The 18,775-nt window shown below is 42.5% G+C and overlaps 2 protein-coding genes across 17 annotated transcripts in view; one reads left to right on the top strand and one right to left on the bottom strand.

Annotated features, from left to right (window-relative positions):
- Window positions 1-18,775, top strand: part of LOC110568042 (COP9 signalosome complex subunit 3-like) — a 108,243-nt gene that overhangs the window by 25,567 nt on the left and 63,901 nt on the right. For 9 of the 14 annotated variants that reach the window (XM_064378181.1, XM_064378180.1, XM_064378183.1 and 6 more), the window contains one exon: window positions 976-1,062. In XM_064378181.1, coding sequence (XP_064234251.1) covers window positions 976-1,062 — 87 coding nt within the window. Of the gene's footprint in view, window positions 1-975; window positions 1,063-2,764; window positions 2,804-2,830; window positions 3,703-3,952; window positions 18,425-18,775 lie in introns of those variants that run through there. The other 5 variants (XM_064378188.1, XM_064378189.1, XM_064378192.1 and 2 more) reach the window with 5 other exon arrangements.
- The window catches only part of LOC135275723 (leucine-rich repeat-containing protein 37A3-like), a 36,928-nt gene continuing 21,753 nt past the window's right edge, over window positions 3,601-18,775 (bottom strand). For all 3 annotated transcript variants that reach the window (XM_064378176.1, XM_064378178.1, XM_064378177.1), the window contains 6 exons: window positions 18,171-18,245; window positions 9,476-11,060; window positions 8,854-8,952; window positions 5,888-5,937; window positions 3,976-4,030; window positions 3,601-3,894 (listed from right to left, as the gene is read on the bottom strand). In XM_064378176.1, the coding sequence (XP_064234246.1) occupies window positions 3,757-3,894; window positions 3,976-4,030; window positions 5,888-5,937; window positions 8,854-8,952; window positions 9,476-11,060; window positions 18,171-18,245 (2,002 nt within the window). In that variant the 3' untranslated portion in view covers window positions 3,601-3,756. The remainder of the gene's footprint in view (window positions 3,895-3,975; window positions 4,031-5,887; window positions 5,938-8,853; window positions 8,953-9,475; window positions 11,061-18,170; window positions 18,246-18,775) is intronic.

The following is an 18,775-nucleotide window of genomic DNA, read 5'->3' as shown; positions in this document are numbered from 1 at the left end:
GTTTGAAAATGTTAACTTTAAATTTTGAATAATGAGTTATTTTTTAAATTTTATTTAATAGATTATACATTAATAATACAAAATTCAAAAGATGAAAATCTCCATAAAGATGTGCATACCTTGGATTCCTTTTCAGTTTACATATGCATAAAATTAATCCTTTTTTATTACTCCTCTAGGAAATTAATGACAAGCCACTGGATTCGTCAGTTTTTTGTTTTGTTTTGTTTTGTTTTTTGAGATGGAGTCTCACTCTGTCACCCAGGCTGGATGCAGTGGTATGATTTTGGCTCACTGCAACCTCCACCTCCCAAGTTTAAGTGATTCTGCTGCTTCAGCCTCCCAAGTAGCTGGGATTACAGGAGGCTGAAGCAAGAGAATCGCCACCATGCCTGGCTAATGTTTGTATTTTTAGTAGAGCTGGAGTTTCACCATGTTGGCCAGGCTAGTCTGGAACTCCTGACCTCAAGTGATCCACCTGCCCCAGCCTCCCAAAGTGCTGGGATTGCAGGTGTGAGCCACCGCGCCTAGCCTGTCAGTTTTAAGTCATCTACACAAATTTATTTTGTCCATCAATGGGAAGAGCTCTTTACACATTTTTTTGTTGTCGTTGTTGAGATGGAGTCTCACTCTGTTGCCCAGGCTGGAGTGTGGTGGCACGATCTCAGCTCACTGAAGCCTCCACCTGAAGAGGGTTCAAGCGATTCTTCTGCTTCAGCCTCCCAAGTAGCTGGGACTACAAGCTTGCGCCACCACACCCAGCTAGTTTTTTTTTTTTTTTTTTTGAGTAGAGACGGGGTTTCACCATGTTAGCCAGGATGGTCTCGATCGCCTGACCTCGTGATCCACCCACCCTGGCCTCCCAACGTGCTGGGATTACAGGCATGAGCCACTCGCCCGGCTGTTCTGTACACTTAATAAAATATCTTTCCTTTGTTGTTCCTACCTGTGACTAATTCTTCTTCTGACTTTCAGACCTTTTTAACTCTATCATTACAAGATATGGCAAGTCGTGTGCAGTTATCTGGACCTCAGGAGGCAGAAAAATATGTTCTGCACATGGTAAGTGGATTTTCTTTTTTATATTTTTATTTTTAGAGACACAGTCTTGCTCTTCTTGCCCAGACTGGAGTGTAGTGGCACAGTCTCGGCTCACTGCAACCTTTGCCCCCCAGATTCAAGCAATTCTCTTGCCTCAGTCTCCCGAGAGCTGGGACTACAGGCATGTACCACCACATCTGGCTAATTTTTTGTTTTTTTAATAGAAATGGGGTTTCACCATGTTGCTCAGGCTGGTCTTGAACTCCTGACCTTGTGATCTGCCCGCCTTAGCCTCCCAAAGTGCTGGGATTACAGGCATGAGCTACTGTGCCCGGCCTGGATTTTCATTTTTTAGAAAATTAATTACTGGGTTTTTGTTTCTGTAAGAGTAACAGATGTTCATTGTGGAAGATATTAAAAACGAGAAAGGCAGGGGAACCTCCAGAGTCAACCATTATTGATAGTTTGGTCTATTTCCTTATAGTCCCTGTGGTTTTCTACTTTTGGTATGCTTGTATGATACACACACCAGGCTTGTGTCCTATTTGTTCTCTCTTTTTTTTTTTTGAGATGATCTCATTTTGTTGCTCAGGTTGGAGTGCAGTGGCGCAATCTCAGCTCATTGCAGCCTCGATCCCCTGGGTTTAAGTGATCCTCACACCTCAGCCTCCCAAGTAGCTGGGACTACAGGCATCTGCCACCATGCTGGACTAATTTTTGTATTTTTTGGTAGAGATGGGGTTTCTTCATGTTGCCCAGGCTGGGCTTGAACTCCTAGGCTCAATCTGCCCTCCTGGGCCTTAAATTGTTGGGATTGCATGTGTGAGCCACTGAGCCCAGCCTTGTACCCCTTATTATTATTATTATTTATTTTATTTTATTTTTTTGAGACAGAGTCTCAGTCTGTTGCCCAGGCTGGAGTGCAGTGATGTGATCTCAGCTCACTGCAAGCTCTGCCTCCTGGGTTCAAGTGATTCTCCTGTCTCAGCCTCCCGAGTACCTGGGATAACAGACACCTATATTTTCATTATCAGAATTTTTGTAAACCTCATAACACTCGTGAAATATTTTGGGTATACAAAGAGTTTTAACATAGGGCTACTTTCTCTGCTTACCTGTGCTGAGATCACAAGCTTTTGCCAGTACGTATGTAAAGCAATTGCCGTAGCAAGAAGCCTTGCTCAGCACTGTTGGGTGAACTACACAGTGTGCTTAGTGACATCACTGACTGACGTTCTGACTCAGTCTCTTCCCTCACTGAGGGTTTTGGTCCATGATGATGATTTATTTATTTATTTTGAGACAGAGTCTCGCTCTGTCACCCAGGCTGGAGTGCAGTGGTGCACTCTAGGCTCACTGCAACCTCCGCCTCCTGGGTTCAAGCAATTCTCCTGCCTCAGCCTCCTGAGTAGCTGGGATTACAGGCCTGCTTCCCATGCCTGCTGCCTCTGGTGGATGCGTGGGCCACTGGCTTCAGTACTGTTTTTCTTTCCGATGGCCCTTGTTATTTCCGCATAAATTTTTAATTACACATTCAAATGTCTTACTGAATTGCTAGAATTAACTATATATTGTAAGAAAAACAAATTTTTTCAGAAGACCTGAAGTGGGCTGGGGTCACTCTTGTCTGGTGGAGGACCCTTGGGCCCCATTTCCCCTCCCTTCCCTCAGGCCCCGGCCACATGGAAAGCCTCGATAGGGAAAAGCCCCTTCCCCCGTGCAGGGAGGGTCCCTTATCTCACTCTGATTACTGTCCTGACTCGTCCCGCATAACTTCGGACTGACGCAGTTCCAGCAACCTTCCCGCCCGGCAACCGATCAAACCAATCACCATCCGCCTCATCAGCTCTCCAGTAAGTTCCCATCCAACAAAGTCCCCGCCCGGCTGATTTCCCAACCTGACCAATTGTCACCCGCCAGATCAGCTCTCCCACTCCCCCAGTTCCTCTACCCCTATAAAAACCGCAGTGTGCTCTACCTGGCCTGGAGCCAGAACCTGAGCAATGCCATTTTATATGACAAAGATGAATCTCCAAAAATGAGTTGTAATAAGTGCCCCATTCTCCTTGCAATAACTGCTGACTTGGTTTCTGTGAATAAGACTGCTAGTCTGCTCTGGATAATGTCCACCAGGTGAAGTTGTTTACCTTTCTCATCAGTAACCGACAGAATTGCTGGCTTTTGCTGTTGTTTACCTTTCTCATCAGTAACTGATAGAATTGCTGGCCTTTTCTTATCAGAATGCGCAGCCCAAGCTAATCTCATCTTGGCCCCTGTGAACTAAGATCTGTAATTTCCACCGGTACCCAAACCATATGTAAACTAACGTTTATCTTGACTTTTGTCGGTACCCAATATGTAAACTAATGTTTGTCTTGAGTTTTGTGAATCATTTATGTAGCAATTAAAGTGACAATAAGCCCCGAGCCCTCGGAATGTCCGGAGGCCCCCACCCCCGTCCCTGCCCAGGAGGTGATTTACAGAATCCACCAGCCCTCGGAATGTCTGGGGCCCGTTGATCCCCCTCCCCATTCCTCAACCCCACTCCCAAGGTGGTCTCTCGGGTATAAAAAGCCTTGACGCTCCCCTCTCGGAGCCGCGGGTTAGAGAGACGTGAGTCCTCCGCGGTCGCCGGCAGTAAAGACCCTGCAATTTGGCATACTTTTGTCTTGGTGAATTATTTTAATTTCGCATCCCAATACTACAGCAGGTCAGTCAGTCACGGCTGAAGAGCTCCTCCTCACTGTAAGACTCCTCGTCAGGCAGCTTCTGTAGCCTGTTGTTCACACGTGTGGCACTGAGAGATCTGTACTTATCTGTAAGCTGGAGCAGCGCTCTTAAGAAAATGCCACCCTAGAAGATAGAAAGGGAAATATTAATTTTTCATGTCTTCTTCTTTCTCTGGCCACAGCAATGAATAATGCTCCAATGTACCTGAGTCGCACTTTGCGATGAGTATGTCCTGTGTGGCAGACTTCTGGAAGTGCCCCTGAGGAGACATAGGCACAAAACATTGAGTGATGCTGTCGTTTCCCACATCTCTCACATTGTACTTCTCTGGTCTTAATTAGGACTAAATGAGTACCTCAGTCCAAAATCACAGTGAGCAGAACCACTGCAAACCACATACCTGAGGTCTTGAAAATAATTCCATGCAGATGGGACTTTCAGAACCTCTCCCTGTCTGTCCAGAAAGGCCCTACAATATAGCTGGAGGGACTTTGTGTGTGGCTCAGCATGGAGCACGGGGAGGACGTTCAGTCCCACTCACCCCCTTGGCCAAGCGCCCTTGTACAGTGAACAGACAGCACAACCATGCTAGGCAGAAGCATTTTACATCAGTCCCCTTCGGACTTAGTCTCACGGGCATCATTTGATGGGGGGATGGAGGATGAGGTGTTTTTTTTTTCTAGATGCTTTATTTGCTTTATTCTATAAGTTGAATCACCTCAAGCAAAAATGCCTGAGTGCAACTAGCCAAGTCGTCCATCTCATAGCTCTTCATATGGTAGGCTGTCACTGGTGAGTGAGTGAGCTGTGACATCAGCTTAAAGGACAGCATTCTTTTGAATGTGAATAAAATAGAAAAAGCCAGAGTGCATTGTGTGACCATGGGGCAAGACACTCTCCCCTTCTCGTTCTCAGGTTTCCTATCATAAAGGACAAACTACTGTCTAAAGTCTCTCCTATTTCTTTCTTTCTTTCTTTTTTTTGAGACCAGTTTCACTCTTTTTGCCTAGGCTGGAGTGCAAATGGCATGACCTTGGCTCACTGCAACCTCCACCTTCTGGGTTTAAGCGATTCTCCTGCCTCAGCCTCCCAGGTAGCTGGGATTATAGGTGTGTGACACCATGCCTGGCTAATTTTGTATTTTTATTAGAGATGGGGTTTCATCATGTTGGTGAGGCTAGTCTCCAACTCCCGACCTTAATTGATCCACCTGCCTCAGCCTCCCAAAGTGCTGGGATTACAGGTGTGAGCCACCTGGCTTGGCCTCCCTAGTTAAAATTCGGTGAGGTTTGTATAAAAGGAATAGAGTGGGAGCCCAAAAACCAGTGAGATGAAAAATTAGTGTTTCCTCAGTTCTTGGATCCAGGGAAAAAAGAAAGGGGAAAAAAAAGAGAAAGTAGTGTTTCCTGCCACTTTAGAGGAAGGACTCACATATTCTTCCTTCCATCAGCCTTGAAGGAGACTAGCGCCCTCACTCCAACACCAGGTGGCCTTCCCTACCCCTTCCCCAGAGCCTCCAAGAAGGCCCCTAGCCTGCCACCACCAGCAGGAACAGGCACCAAAACCTTTCCCCTTCCTGTCCCTTCCCACCTCCCCAAAGGGCTGGGGACATCAGATGTGTCCTTGTTAGTTCCATCCAGCTCAGCTTTGGCTGGGGAGCTAATTTCAGAGGAGTCAGGCTAAGCATTAGGGTAAGTAAGTATTCTTCCTGTCTTGGGTAGTTTCCTCTCTGAAAAATGAGGATAGAGTTCTAAGCTTTCCTCTGTTTCTTAAATTATAATTTAAAAATTGCTGGACTGGCTGCGTGCAGTGGCTCACACCTATAATATAAGCACTTTGAGAGGCCGAGGCGGGTGCATCACGAGGTCAGGAGTTCGAGACCAGCCTGGCCAACATGGTGAAACTCTGTCTCTACTAAAGATACAAAAAATTAGCTGGGCGTGGTTGTACATGCCTGTAATCCCAGCTACTCAGGAGGCTGAGGCAGGAGAATTGCTTGAACCTGGAAGGTGGAGGTTGCAGTGAGCTGAGATTGTGCCCTTGCACTCCAGCCTGGGCAACAGGGTGAGACTCTGAATTAAAAAAAAAAAAAAAAAATCACCAGACTAATATTTACCTTAAGAATGCTTCTTCATCTTTGTTTGGTGTCCTTCTAGGACAATACATCTGTTTTGGAAGAAAACACAATTAAGATTACCCATCACAACAACCACTATCTCCAAATCTGTATTTATTCCTTTTATTCATTATAAGTCTCATCCACCCGAGGACAGAACTTTTTGGAGACAGGAATTGTATGCTGTTTAACAGTGCTTTGATTCTTCCACAGTACACTCATCCTTGATATCTTGCAAGGGATTGGTTCTAGGATGCTGCCTCCACACCATACCAGAATCTGTGGATGCTCAATCCCTTACATATAATGATGCAGTATTTGCCTATAACCAACACACATCCCCCATATACTTTATTTAGAGACAGGATCACTCTCTGTTGCTCAGGCTGGAGTGCAGTGGCACAATCACAGCTCACTGCAGCCTCAGCCTCCTGGGCTCCAGTGATCTGCCTAACTCAGTCTCTTCAGTAGCTGGGACTACAGGTGCACACCACCATACCTGGCTAGTTTTTATTTTTAGTAACTATGCTGCCCAGGCTAGTCAAGCAATCCTCCCACCTTGGCTTCCCGAAGTGTTGGGATTACAAGTGTGAACCATTATGCCTGGCCACATGTACTTTAAGTCATCACTAATAGAATGTATAGATATTGTACAATGGTGACAGTTGTTATGCTGTACTTTCTATTTGTATTTTTATGGTGTTTTTTTCAAATATTCAGCCTCATCTAGTTGAATCTGAAGATGTGGACCTGCTGATGCAGAGGGCTGACTGTATCTAACTTAGGATCTTGCATGCAGCTGGCACTTAATATATTTTATTGACTGTTTGAGATAAAATTCAACATATAATTCCTAATAAAAACTCTTAAAAGTAGGAAAAAAAGGAAACCCGAATCTTTCCTCTAAAATGGCAGGAAAACCAGCCTGGGCAACATAGCAAGACCTTGTCTCTACAAAAAAATTTAAAAAATTAGTTGCTGGCCTGTAGTCCCAGCCACTCAGGAAGCTGAGGCAGGAGGATCCCTTAAGCCCCGGACTTTAAGGTTATAGTGACTGCTCTCCAGCCTGGGTAAAAACAGGCTCTAAAAAGGAAGGAAAAAAGGAAGGGAGGGAGGGAGGGAGAGAGGGGGAGGGAAGGAAGGAAGGAGGGAAGGCAGGAAGGAAGGAGGGAAGGAGGGAGGGAGGGAAGAAAGGAAGGAGGGAAGGAAAGAAGGAGGGAAGGAGGGAGGGAGGGAAGGAAGGAGGGAAGGAATGAAGGGGGAGGGGGAGAGGGAGGAAGAAAGGGAAGGAAGTGAAGGGAGGGAGGAAGAAAGTAGAGTATAACTATTGGAAAGGAAGAGACAAAACTATCATTATTTGCATATGAAATGATAAATATTAGACAGCCAAAGAAGCCTAAGAGAATCAACTAACATTTTACTGGAAGTAATATAAGAATTCAGTATGGTGGCTATATACAAAATCAAGAGATCAGCATACAAAAAAATTTTTTTAAAAAGATGGCTACCTTAAATACTTTTCCCACGTACCACCAATAACTAATTAGAAAATGGAAGAAAGATCCCATTTACAATGGCAATAAAAATGTATGAAGTATTTAGGAACAAAAATACAAAGATCTTTTATCTAACAAAAGATGTGTAAGATCTATATGATGGAAACAGACTCTTCTGACAGACATTCAAAAAAAATGAATGCATGACAAGAGATATCACGTTCCTAGAATGTTGTACAGATGTAATTCTCAAATTAATCTGCAAATTTAACGTGATCCTATTCAAATCCCAAGACAGTTTTTGGTGGTGGCTATTTTTGAGACAGGGTCTTGCTCTGTTGCCCAGGCAAGGATGCAGTGGTATGATCACAGCTCACTGCATCCTCGACCTCCCAGGCTCAAGCAATCCTCCCACTTCAGCCTCTGAAGTCTCTCATATGGTGCCTAAGAAATGGTGACAGAGTGAAATAAGGGCATTTTAGGTGGACAAGGGCACAGACAAAAGCAGAAATGGGCACGGTGTGACCAGGGTATGGTGAAGGACTGCTCTGGCTGGAATGGAGGGCTGCCACAATAATGGAAATAGTGAGTGAGGGAAATAAAGTTGGATTAGCAGCATAGCGTCAAGGTTGCCAACTTATTAACTCACTCTTCCAATATGCTAGCACTGGCCTGTTGGGAAAAGTAATACATCATGTAATCGAACAAAAGGCAAACAGAGGCAAGCTCTGGGAATGGGCGCTATAAACAGGACTCGCTCCAGAGTAGCCAGATGTAGGCTTTAGATAGGTAATGCAGATTGAGCATCCCTAATCCAAGGAGGAATGTCTCATATGGTGTCTGAGAAATGGTGACACATCTCACAGAGGGCCTGGGCTCAGGAGGGCTGGATTATGAGACATTCCCCCTCCCCTGTGAACTTAAATAAGTGGCCAACTACTTTTTTAAAAGATGGCTACCCTGTAGTGCTTTAACTGGACCTATTTAGACAGCACCCTACACACTGGAGAAGGAAGACACTGTGTCAGTCTAGTAAGTCTACAAGACAAGACTTCTCTGTTTTGCTTCATCCTTCCTCTCCAGGGTGATGACAGCTCTGTGAGGGTGGAGATTATATACTTCTCTTCATTTCAACAACAAGGAAATAAATTAGTGGCACAGTACATTCAATTGTTGACATAGTTTTGAGTGGGAGAAATTTTCCTATTATATCAACTTAATTTCTTAAAATAGTCTAGTGGGATTAACTTAATTTCAATTGACAGAAATCTCCTGGAAGTGAAGATCCTTTTAAAATCCTGGAATATACATTATAGTAAAAGAACAAAGCATACCTCGGCCTTAAACAACTGAAGGAGAATGCCAAGTAGTAGTAGGTGGGAAAGTGGCTTTGATTTTCAGTTTGTGGGTTCTGAATCTACACAGAGGCAGAATTGCATTCTGAAAACCTGAATTAATTATTGTTCTTACCTTGATGGCACAGAAAATGAGGATCAAAATTGCAATTACAGTCACAGGTATTGCCACGATGAGGTTGTTGTAGCTGTATCCTGGAACAACTTTAGTGAGCTAAAAAAAAAAAAAGGAAAGAACAATTTTTTAAAAAAAACAAAGAGATAGGATGAAAGCTAACTATTAAAAACCCTAGTATTCCAAGTGAGTAGCTTACAGGTTCTTTTTTATTTTTTTGAGACAGGATCCCACTCTGTTGCTCAGGCTGGAGTACAGTGGTATGATCATGGTTCCCTGTAGACTTGACCTCCCTGGGCTCAGGTGATCCTCACACCTTAGCTAGCCTCCTGAGTAGCTGGGACTACAGGCATGTGTCACCACACCTAGCTAATTTTTGTGTTTTTTTGTGGAGACAGGGTTTCACTATGTTGCCAAGCTGGTCTCACACTCCTGACCTCAAGCGATCCACCCACCTTAGCCTCCCAAAGTGCTGGGATTACAGGCATGAGCCACCTGGCCAAAGTTACATGGCCAAGACAAGCTATGGCCTGTGAGTCCCAGGTTCTCTTGTGTTGGCACTTTCCTGACATATGCTAAATGATGGGAAAGTCTGGGTCTCACCTTTCTCTGTGGTCCTCACCTCACTTGACTTCCGCCCTTTCTGTTCACTCTGGGCTTCTGTGCTCTCGATATAGTTCTCAGTTTCCCATTGGTCCGTATGCCATTCTGCCCTGGACACATTTACTTCTTGCTGTTCACTGAGAAGTTTCATGAGGAGGCCTGTCTTGGAGATGAGCTTAGCACAGGCTAATTGCACTTGGGTCTCAGAGCAGTCCATCTTCAAGGTTCGGATAACGTGAGCTATGAGCCTTCTCACATTGTTGTTAGGGATGAGGGACCGCAGCTTCTGGTTTAGCTGAATTTCAAACCGATCACCTGGGGACAAGAGCCATGGGTAATTGAAGTTTTTGGGCTTGGGGAACAGGTCAGGGAACAGGCTTTTTGCTGCAGAGAATGGAGGCCTCTTCACCAGCATCAGTCTGTTGGGAAGACTTTTCTTTTTGAGCTTTTGACTCTTTTTGGCCTTGGGTGTTCTGTGGACCACACGGGAGCGAGTTGTATGAATGTGGTGTTTTATTTTGGAATTGATGGTTGGTTTAGCAGCCTTCAAAGTGGCGTAGGTTAAGTCTTTCTGTCTGTTTCTTACCTCAGGTTGGGCTTTTGCAGAGGTGGAGGCGGAAGGCCCTCCCATGGAGAAGGCTTTCGGCAAAGAGGAGACCACAGTCTTATGCTCTTGGGTGAACAAAGGCTTGGTGTAGATAGTGTTTCCCACTAACTTCTCAGGCCTCTGCACCACATGAGGCTGTTCCAGCTCCCTTGGGGCTGCAATCCCAGGCCTTTTTCCTTTGGCAGTGTTTTCCACAAATGCCTGGGCACTCTGTTCCCTCCTGATGCTCTGCTTTCCCAGCTGTCTGAAGTGCCTTTTCTGGATGCTCCTTGGGCCCATAAGGACTCTGTTTGCTCTCTGCAGGATTTTTCCTACACTTTGAATCTTTGCCAGGCTGTTTTCCTGTGGTTGAGCAGTTTCTAATTTTGTTTGAAAAATTTGCCGTTTAAATTTGGGACCTAAATCGCTGGACTGTACAAGCATGGCAGTTTTTTCTTCCCTTTTAACCTCATCAATTTTTTCTTGAATTTCTGCATCTAACACATTTTCCAGAAAATACAGCTTTCTCAATTTATTTTCGTAAATTGAGTCAGATGCAGGTTGAAGAGAGGGGCTCTTTGCATGGTTCTTCAAAATACCCAGGGGCCTGTCACCACCTTGTGTATCTGAAAAAAGCAGTTTAACGAATGATAACAACGTTGCCTCCACATCTTCTAGATATCTTGCCGAGAAATAAGGCAAGATATAATTTAGTGCACTGATAACACCACTTTCATCATTGATGTCTAGCTGCTCACTCCCAAAGCCTGACAAGTTGATGCCATTGCTGTCTGAGGGTGTCTCTGGCTCAATAGTCAGCTCAGTGCTCGTGTGCTTCTTCCGAGCTTGTAACACCTTCATGAACGCTCCTTCGGGATTCCCTATAGATGCTTCTTCAGGACAATGTGTGGTGTTTGTCAGACATGCACTGTTGCAATGCAGCTTGACTGTCTTGCAGACAACCTCAAAGCTATTTTTAAATTGGCAGAGGCAGCAGGCCATATGGCTGGGTAAGATCCTATAGATAAAATCACAGAACAATAAATTAATGGTGAAGGGGTTTCTTGAGCAGGTAAAGGAGGCAGACCAATGCTACCACAGGGCTGGGCAAAAAGGTGTTATTGAGGCCTATGGACTGGACAGTTGGGTAGGAACCAGAAGGCCACAGGAAGGAGGACAGAGGTGCACAACAGAAGGGTAAGCATGGCAGTGAGTATGGTATGCCTAGAATAAACATGGTTGGGATTAGAACTGGGTGACATTGGTCAGCAGTTTAATTCAGAAGTATCTTTTCCCAACTCAAAAGTTTCACTTTGGGCTGAAAGTACACAGGAAGAAGGTAGACTTCTAAGAAGAGTCTGAATAAGTCCCCAACTTCTGTAGTCTCTTTCTCAATTCCTGTTGGGAGTGGGAAATATTAGACATTCTCTGGGCATTAAAAACAGCTTAGTTTAACATGTATTGTGGGGTAAAAAAATAACAGAGATTGCATTGGCCAAATCTGGATTTGAGCATTCAAAAGAATAACAACAATAATAAGCTACAACATAATTAATATAAAGAAGAATCCATGAAGAATGATATTCAAAAAGAAAGAGGGGGTGTTCTCCTTTAATGAAATAATGCCAGCTAGTAAATGCAGAAGGAATGACAAAATTTAAAAAAGTGTCACTTTGCACCACCACTGTAATAAAAATTGATTCAGACAAGGATTATTATTGATACACAGTTGGGTAAAAAGACACTTGGAGAACAGGATCTTTACTGATTTCAAAGTACCACCCCACAGATTATTTATTAATTACCAAGGGGAAAATTCTTTTTTATTTTTTTTATGAGACAAGGTTTCACTCTGTCACTCAGGCTGAAATACAGTGGCAAAATCATAGCTCATTGCAGCCTTGACTGGGCTCAAGTGATCCTCCAAATTCAGCCCCCTGTAGGCTTGCACTACCACGCCCAGCTAATTTTCTTTTGTTTATTGTATTTTTAGTAGAGACAGGGTTTTACCTTGTTGCTCAGGCTGGTCTAGAACTCCTGGACTCAAGTGATCTGCCCACCTCAGCCTTCCAAAGTGCTGGGATTACAAGCGTTAGCCGCTGCACCCAGCAAAAATAACACCAATGGAGAGATCTGGAAGATCACCTTAATCAAGTGATCAAACTTAGCATTATGGGCCACCTGTGGTCATGAGGCAGGAAGGATGTATCACCTATGCAGTATTCTTCCCAAAAATGCTTAACTTGAATCTCATCATGAGGAAACAGACAAATCCAGATTGTGGGACAATTTACAAGACAGCTATCTTTGACTCTTAAAAAATACCAGTATCATGAAAGATAAAAAAAAAAGTAGAGGAATGTTTTAGATTAAAGGAAATGAAGACATGACATGCAGTGCCTGACCTTTGATTGGATTCTGTACTATTCTTTCATCTTTATGGTATGTTTGAGTTTTTTTCAAAATATAAATTTGGGCAAAAGAGATACCAAGATAATTGATTATTGTTATGACTTATTGGGGGCAGTTTTAGAGAGATTAAAAAAACCTCTGTTATCTGGAGTAAATCTCAAGGTTAATCTTAAGCAGTATAGCATGGTCATTAAGAATACAGATTCCACAGCCAGACCAGGCTTAAATCCCAGCTCCACTAATAATGTGAATTTGGGCAAACTGCTTAATCTCTGTTCCTTGGCCTTGTCATTATAATAGTACCTACCTCTAATGAGTTTTGAGGATTAAATGAATCAATACCTGAAAAATGCCTGGCACACAGTGAGTGCTCAATAAATGTTAACTACTATAATTATTACATTGCAGAGGCTGTGGGGGCCTTTTCTGGGTCCTTCAAAAGGATGACTTTATCAGGACCTCATTAAAACTGTGAAAACAGAAGAGTGTCTCATGGATATATGAAGTCTATGAGTTGGGAGTACAACATATAGAGTTTTTTTTTTTTCCTATCTCCAGTAATGGGTATAAACAAACATATAGTGTTTTATATTAAAACTGCATCCAGTAAGTTGGCCTGACACAGCTTTCAAACCTATAGAGAAATAACCACTAGTGACTAGTAGTGTTCCTTTGGGTCCAGTGGAAGCTTTTGATCTTCATATAGAAAGAATGGACCCAGAACCATAACCTGGCATTTTACTTACATAGCAACCTTAACTCTGACACAGAGGTGTTTCTTTTGTTTGTGTTGAGGCAGGGTTTTGTTCTGTTACACAGGCTGAGTGCAGTGGTACAATCTCAGTTCACTGCAGCCTCTGCCTCCTGGGCTCAAGTGATCGTCCCACCTGAGCCTCCTGAGTAGCTAGAACTACAGGTGTGTGCCACCATGCCCGGCTAATTTTTGTATTTCTTGTAGAGATGGGGTTTCACCATGATGCCCAGGCTGGTCTTGAACTCCTAAGCTCAAGCAACCCTCTCTCCTTGGCCTCCCAAAGTGCTGGGATTACAGGCATGAACCCAAAGTTTTTGTTGTTATTTTTGTGCCTTCAACTTCTTATTTTAAACAATTTCCTTTTTTCCTTTAAGCCTTAGGATGGCTGGGAAATATTTTCAAATGGTATAATGAACACCTGTATAACTTCCATCTGGAATCAACAGTTGCTTTTTTTTTTTTTTTTCATTTCCCACCTAACCCCAACAGTTGCTAATACTTTGCCACATTTGCTTTCCATGTATGTATGTCTACACATTTTTCTGGACAAACCATTTGAGAGTTAGTTGCAGATATAATGAGCCTTCACCACTAAATAATTCAGTGTGCAGCCCCTAAGAACCTAGACATTCTCCTCCATAACCAGAATACTATTATCACCCAATGAAACTTAATATTATCATTGCCTACTATGTAGTCCCTATACAAATTTTCACAATTGTCCCAATCATATCATGGCTTAAAAAAATTCAGAATCCAATCACACATCAGACATTGCATTTAGTTTTTATGACTCTTTAGTCTCCTTAACTGTTCCCAGAACTGTTTTAAAGTATACTGACAAATCTTTGAGACTGTAAATGACCTGAGGTATAGACTATTCTTACTTGAGAATAATAATTTTCCAATACGCATTAAAGATCATTACACACGAGCCAAGACTCAAATGAGCTGCCCTACTTTCTTTGTATATAAATGTGTAAACTCCTGAAGACTTCCAATAATGAACTCCAATAGGGCAGTTAGTTCAATGTCTTTTGAGTCCTGATGACAAATGGTTACAGAGAATAGGAGCATTTTTCCTATCCACTAATGGTAAAGAAAAAAGCAGACAGAACTTCACTATGTCAGAGAACTAAGTGAGAAAGCTGGTTGATGAAGAGGACTTCATCCAGAGAGGAAGGGATCTAGCTGACTTGGAAGATGCTGCAGGAGGCTGAGGAAAATGAGGCTAGAGCAATAAAACAGATTTGATAACGTGATGAAGATGAGAAAGTGACCTGACAAAAATGAATGCAGCAGAGTGCTAAATGAAGGGCCCATTCCATGCTAATCCTGTATAATGCCCTCAACTAGCCTTAGCATACCTGAGTTTCTATTTAGCTTGCCATATTGTGTGTTGGGGGGCGGGTGGCACAATTTAAGTTGCAGTAAGTTGTGTAACAAACTCACAATAGGGCCCTGCAGATATATATAGGGTCATGCTCTGTCACCCAGACAGGAGTGCAGTGGTACCATCTTGGCTTACTGCAACCTCCACCTTCTGGGTTCAAATGATCCTTCTGCCTCAGCCTTCCTAGAGGCTGGGACTTACAGGTGTATGCCACCACACCTAGCTGATGTGTGTGTGTGTGTGTATATATATATATGTATATGTATATATGTATATATAATTTTAACTGCAAAGAAGGCCAGGCACAGTGCCTCATGCCTATAATCCCAGCATTCTAGGAGGGTGAGGCAGGAGGATCACTTGAGGCCAGGAGTTTGAGGCGAGCTTGGGCAACATAGTGAGACCTCGATTCTACTAAAAATAAAAAATAAAATTGAAAAAAAAAAGATACCTCACACCATATATGCAAATTAACTCAAAACGGATCATAGACCTAAATGTAACTATACAATTTCTGGGAGAAGACATAAAAGAAAATCTTTTTGACTTTGGATTAGACAACAAGTTCTTAAAGATTTCTTAAATAAGAAAGAAAAAAGCATAAGCCATATAAGAAAAAGTTGCTAACTTAAAGCTTATAAAAATTAAAAACTTCTGCTCTTCAGTAAACACTTTTATTTTTATTGTTTATTTTTTATTTTGAGACAGAGTCTCACTCTGTTGCCCAGGCTGGAGTGCAGTGGTGCAATCTCAGTTCACTGCAACCTCCACCTCCTGGGTTCAAGCATTTCTCATGCCTCAGTCTCCTGAGTAGCTGGGATTACAGGTGCCCGCCACCACTAATTTGTGTATTTTTAGTAGAGATGGGATTTTGCCACATTGGCCAGGCTGGTCTCAAACTCCTGACCTCAGGTGACCCACCCACCTTGGCCTCCCAAAGTGCTGGGATTACAGGCATGAGTCACTGTGCCCAGCCAGAAAAAACACTTTTAACAGAATGAAAACACAAACCACAATCTGAGAGACGATATTTACTAAACACATATCTAAAAGGACTTTTTAAAAAAAATTTATTTACTTATTTATTTGTTGATATAGCATCTCACTCTGTGATCCAGGCTGGTGTGCAGTGGTGATCATGGCTCACTGCAGCCTCGACCTCCCAGGCTCAAGCAATCCCAAAGTGCTGGGACCACAGGTATGCACCACCACACCTGGATTGTTTTTATATTTTTGGTAGAGACGAGGTTTCACCATATTGCCCAGGTGGTCTCAAACACCTGGCCTCAAGCAATCCTCCTGCCTCAGCCTCCCAATGTGCTGGGATTATAGGCATGAGCCACTGCACCTGGTCCCTGAAAGGACTTGTATCTAGAGTCTATAAAGTACTCTTAAAACTCAATAATAAATAATCTCTTATGGGATTACAGGGGACAAACCTCATTAATAAAAAGATTAATATTCAATTAAAATATGGGAATAGATTTGAACAATTTAGTAAAGAAGATATTTGCACATGAACAGACATTCAACATCACTAGCTATTAAAGAAATGCAAATTAAAACCACAATGAGATTCCACTACACATATAGCAGTAGAAAGGCAAACATTTCTTTAAAAACTGAAATATAAGAATCTGCTGGGCTGGGCCAGGAGTGGTGGCTCACGCATGTAATCCCAGCACTTTGGGAGGACAAGGTGGGTGGATCATGTGAGGCCAGGAGTTTGAGACCAGCCTGGCCAACAAGCTGAAACCCTGTCTCCACTAAAAATACAAATATTAGCTGGGCGTGGTGGTGGGCACCTGTAATCCCAGTTACTCAGGAGGCTGAGGGAGGAGAATTCTTTGAACCTAGGAGGCGGACATTGCAGTGAGATGAGATTGTGCAGCTGCACTCCTGCTTTGGCAATTAAAAAATTAAAAAAAAAAAAAAAATCGGCTGGGCTGGGCACGGTGGCTCACACCTCCCAGCACTTTGGGAGGCCAAGGTGGGTATATCACTTGAAGTTAGAAGTTCAAGACCAGCCTGGCCAATATGGTGAAAACCCATCTCTACTAAAATTACAAAAATTAGCTAGGTGTGGTGGTGGGTGCCTACTGCCACTTGGGGGGCTGAGGCAGGAGAATTGTTTGAACTCAGGAGGTGGAGGTTGCAGTAAGCCAAGATAGTGCCACAGTACTCAAGCCTGGGGATAGAGCAAGATTGTGTCAAAGCAAAAAAAAAAAGAATCTGCTAAAGTTATGGAACAACTGCAACACTCACACAACGCTGGTGGAAATGTAAAATGGCACAGACACTTTAGGAAACAGTTTAGCAATTTCTTAAAAAGTTAAATATGAACTTAGCATGTGAACAATCCAACTCCTAGGTATTTACCCAAAAGAAATGAAAACATAGGTTCACACACAAAGACCTGTATATGAGTGTTTTTAGCAGTTTTATTCATAATTGCCAAAAAATTGAAAACAACCCAAATGTCCATACATTGATGAATGAATAAACAAATGGATACATCCACACAACTGGAATACTACTGAGCAATGAAAAGGAGTGAACAGTTGTCCCTCCGTGTCTGCAGGGGATTGGCTCCAGGACCCCTTGCAGATACCAAAGTCCACAGAGGCTAAAGTCTTCTACATGAAATAACATAGCATTTGTATATAGCCTTGGGTATACTTTAAATACCTAATACAGTATAAATGGTATGTAAATAATTATACCATATTTTAAATTTTCTACTGTTTTTATTATTTCATATATTTTACTTTTTCCAAATACTCTCCATCCATGATTAGTTGAATCCATGGATGAGGAACCTGCAGATATGGAGGGCCAGCTGTACTGATAGGTGCAACAACATGGACGTAGCATAATCTCAAAAAACATTATGCTAAGTGAGGCCAGGGGCGGTGCCTCACACCTGTAATCCCAGCATTTTGGAAGGCCGAGGTGGGTGGATCACTTGAGGTCAGGAGTTCGAAACCAGCCTGGCCAACATGGTGAAACCTCATCTCTACTAAAAATAGGAAAAATTAGCCAGGCATGGTGGCAGGTGCCTGTAATCTCAGCCAGGTACTCGGGAGGCTGAGGCAGGAGAATTGCTTGAACCTGGGAGGTGGAGGTTGCAATGAGCTGAGGTCATGTGGCTGCACTGCAGCCTGGGTGACAGAGTGAAACTCTGTCTCAAAAAAAAATTATGCTAAGTAAAAGAAGCCAGATACAAGAGGCTACATGCTATATGATTTCATTTATAAGACATTCTGGAAAAGGCAAAACTATAGGAACAGAAATCAGATTAGTAGTTTACAGGGGCTGATGGTGGGAGGAGGGGACTGACTATAAAGGGACGTGAGGGGCCTTTTTGAGGTGACAGAAATGCTTTATATTGGGAATGTGGTGGTGGTTATGTCAATATACGTTTGTCAAAACTCATAAAATTGTACACTCAAAAAGGGTGAATTTTGTTATATGAAAATTGCATCTCAGTAAACCTGACTTAAGAAAATACTAAAAGAAACCTAAAGAACCAATTAAGTGAAAATAAATCTAAGAAAAAAATAACTTACAGTTTTTCCAATTCAAGAGTCATCATGAGGATGTTCTTAACTGTTGTAAGTGGGACTTGTGTTGTTCCCATGTCTCTGAAGAGGAAAACGGAAACATTCGTGATATAAATGCCAATACAAAAATTCTGTACTTAAAAAAGATATTTCAAGGACATGTGATTACTTCAATTTTGGCTTTTGGATAAAACAAGCCAACTCAAGAGTTTATTTGCTGCAGAATTCCAGAGAGTTCTTATTAAAGAAATTTAAGTTGATTTGCATCATCAAATTAATGATATTCAAGAGTAGAACTTGTACTTTTTTTGTTATTTATTTATTTATTTATTTATTTATTTATTTTTTCTTCTTACTTGACATGGTGATTTTAGTCAGCTGTGTGTATATATATATTTTACCATTATCTTACTTCTCATTTTCATATTGGATTCACTCATCTTGATTATTTACTCTTTTCTTCCTTTTTAGAATAATGAACACCTATTCCTTCTTCCTTTCTTAGTTAAGTAATATTCCTCCACGTGTCTGCATGTTCCAAATCTATATGGGTTCTTCAACACTGTCCTCTTCCCCTGCTGGCTGTCTTGACCATTATACATCCTTTCTTA

This window comes from Aotus nancymaae, unplaced genomic scaffold, assembly GCF_030222135.1.
Source record: "Aotus nancymaae isolate 86718 unplaced genomic scaffold, 86718_ANA_hifiasm-v0.15.2.pri h1tg000018l, whole genome shotgun sequence".
Taxonomy (NCBI): domain Eukaryota; kingdom Metazoa; phylum Chordata; class Mammalia; order Primates; family Aotidae; genus Aotus; species Aotus nancymaae.
Note: the sequence above shows the minus strand (reverse complement) of the source record. Positions and strands in the feature narration are given on the sequence as shown.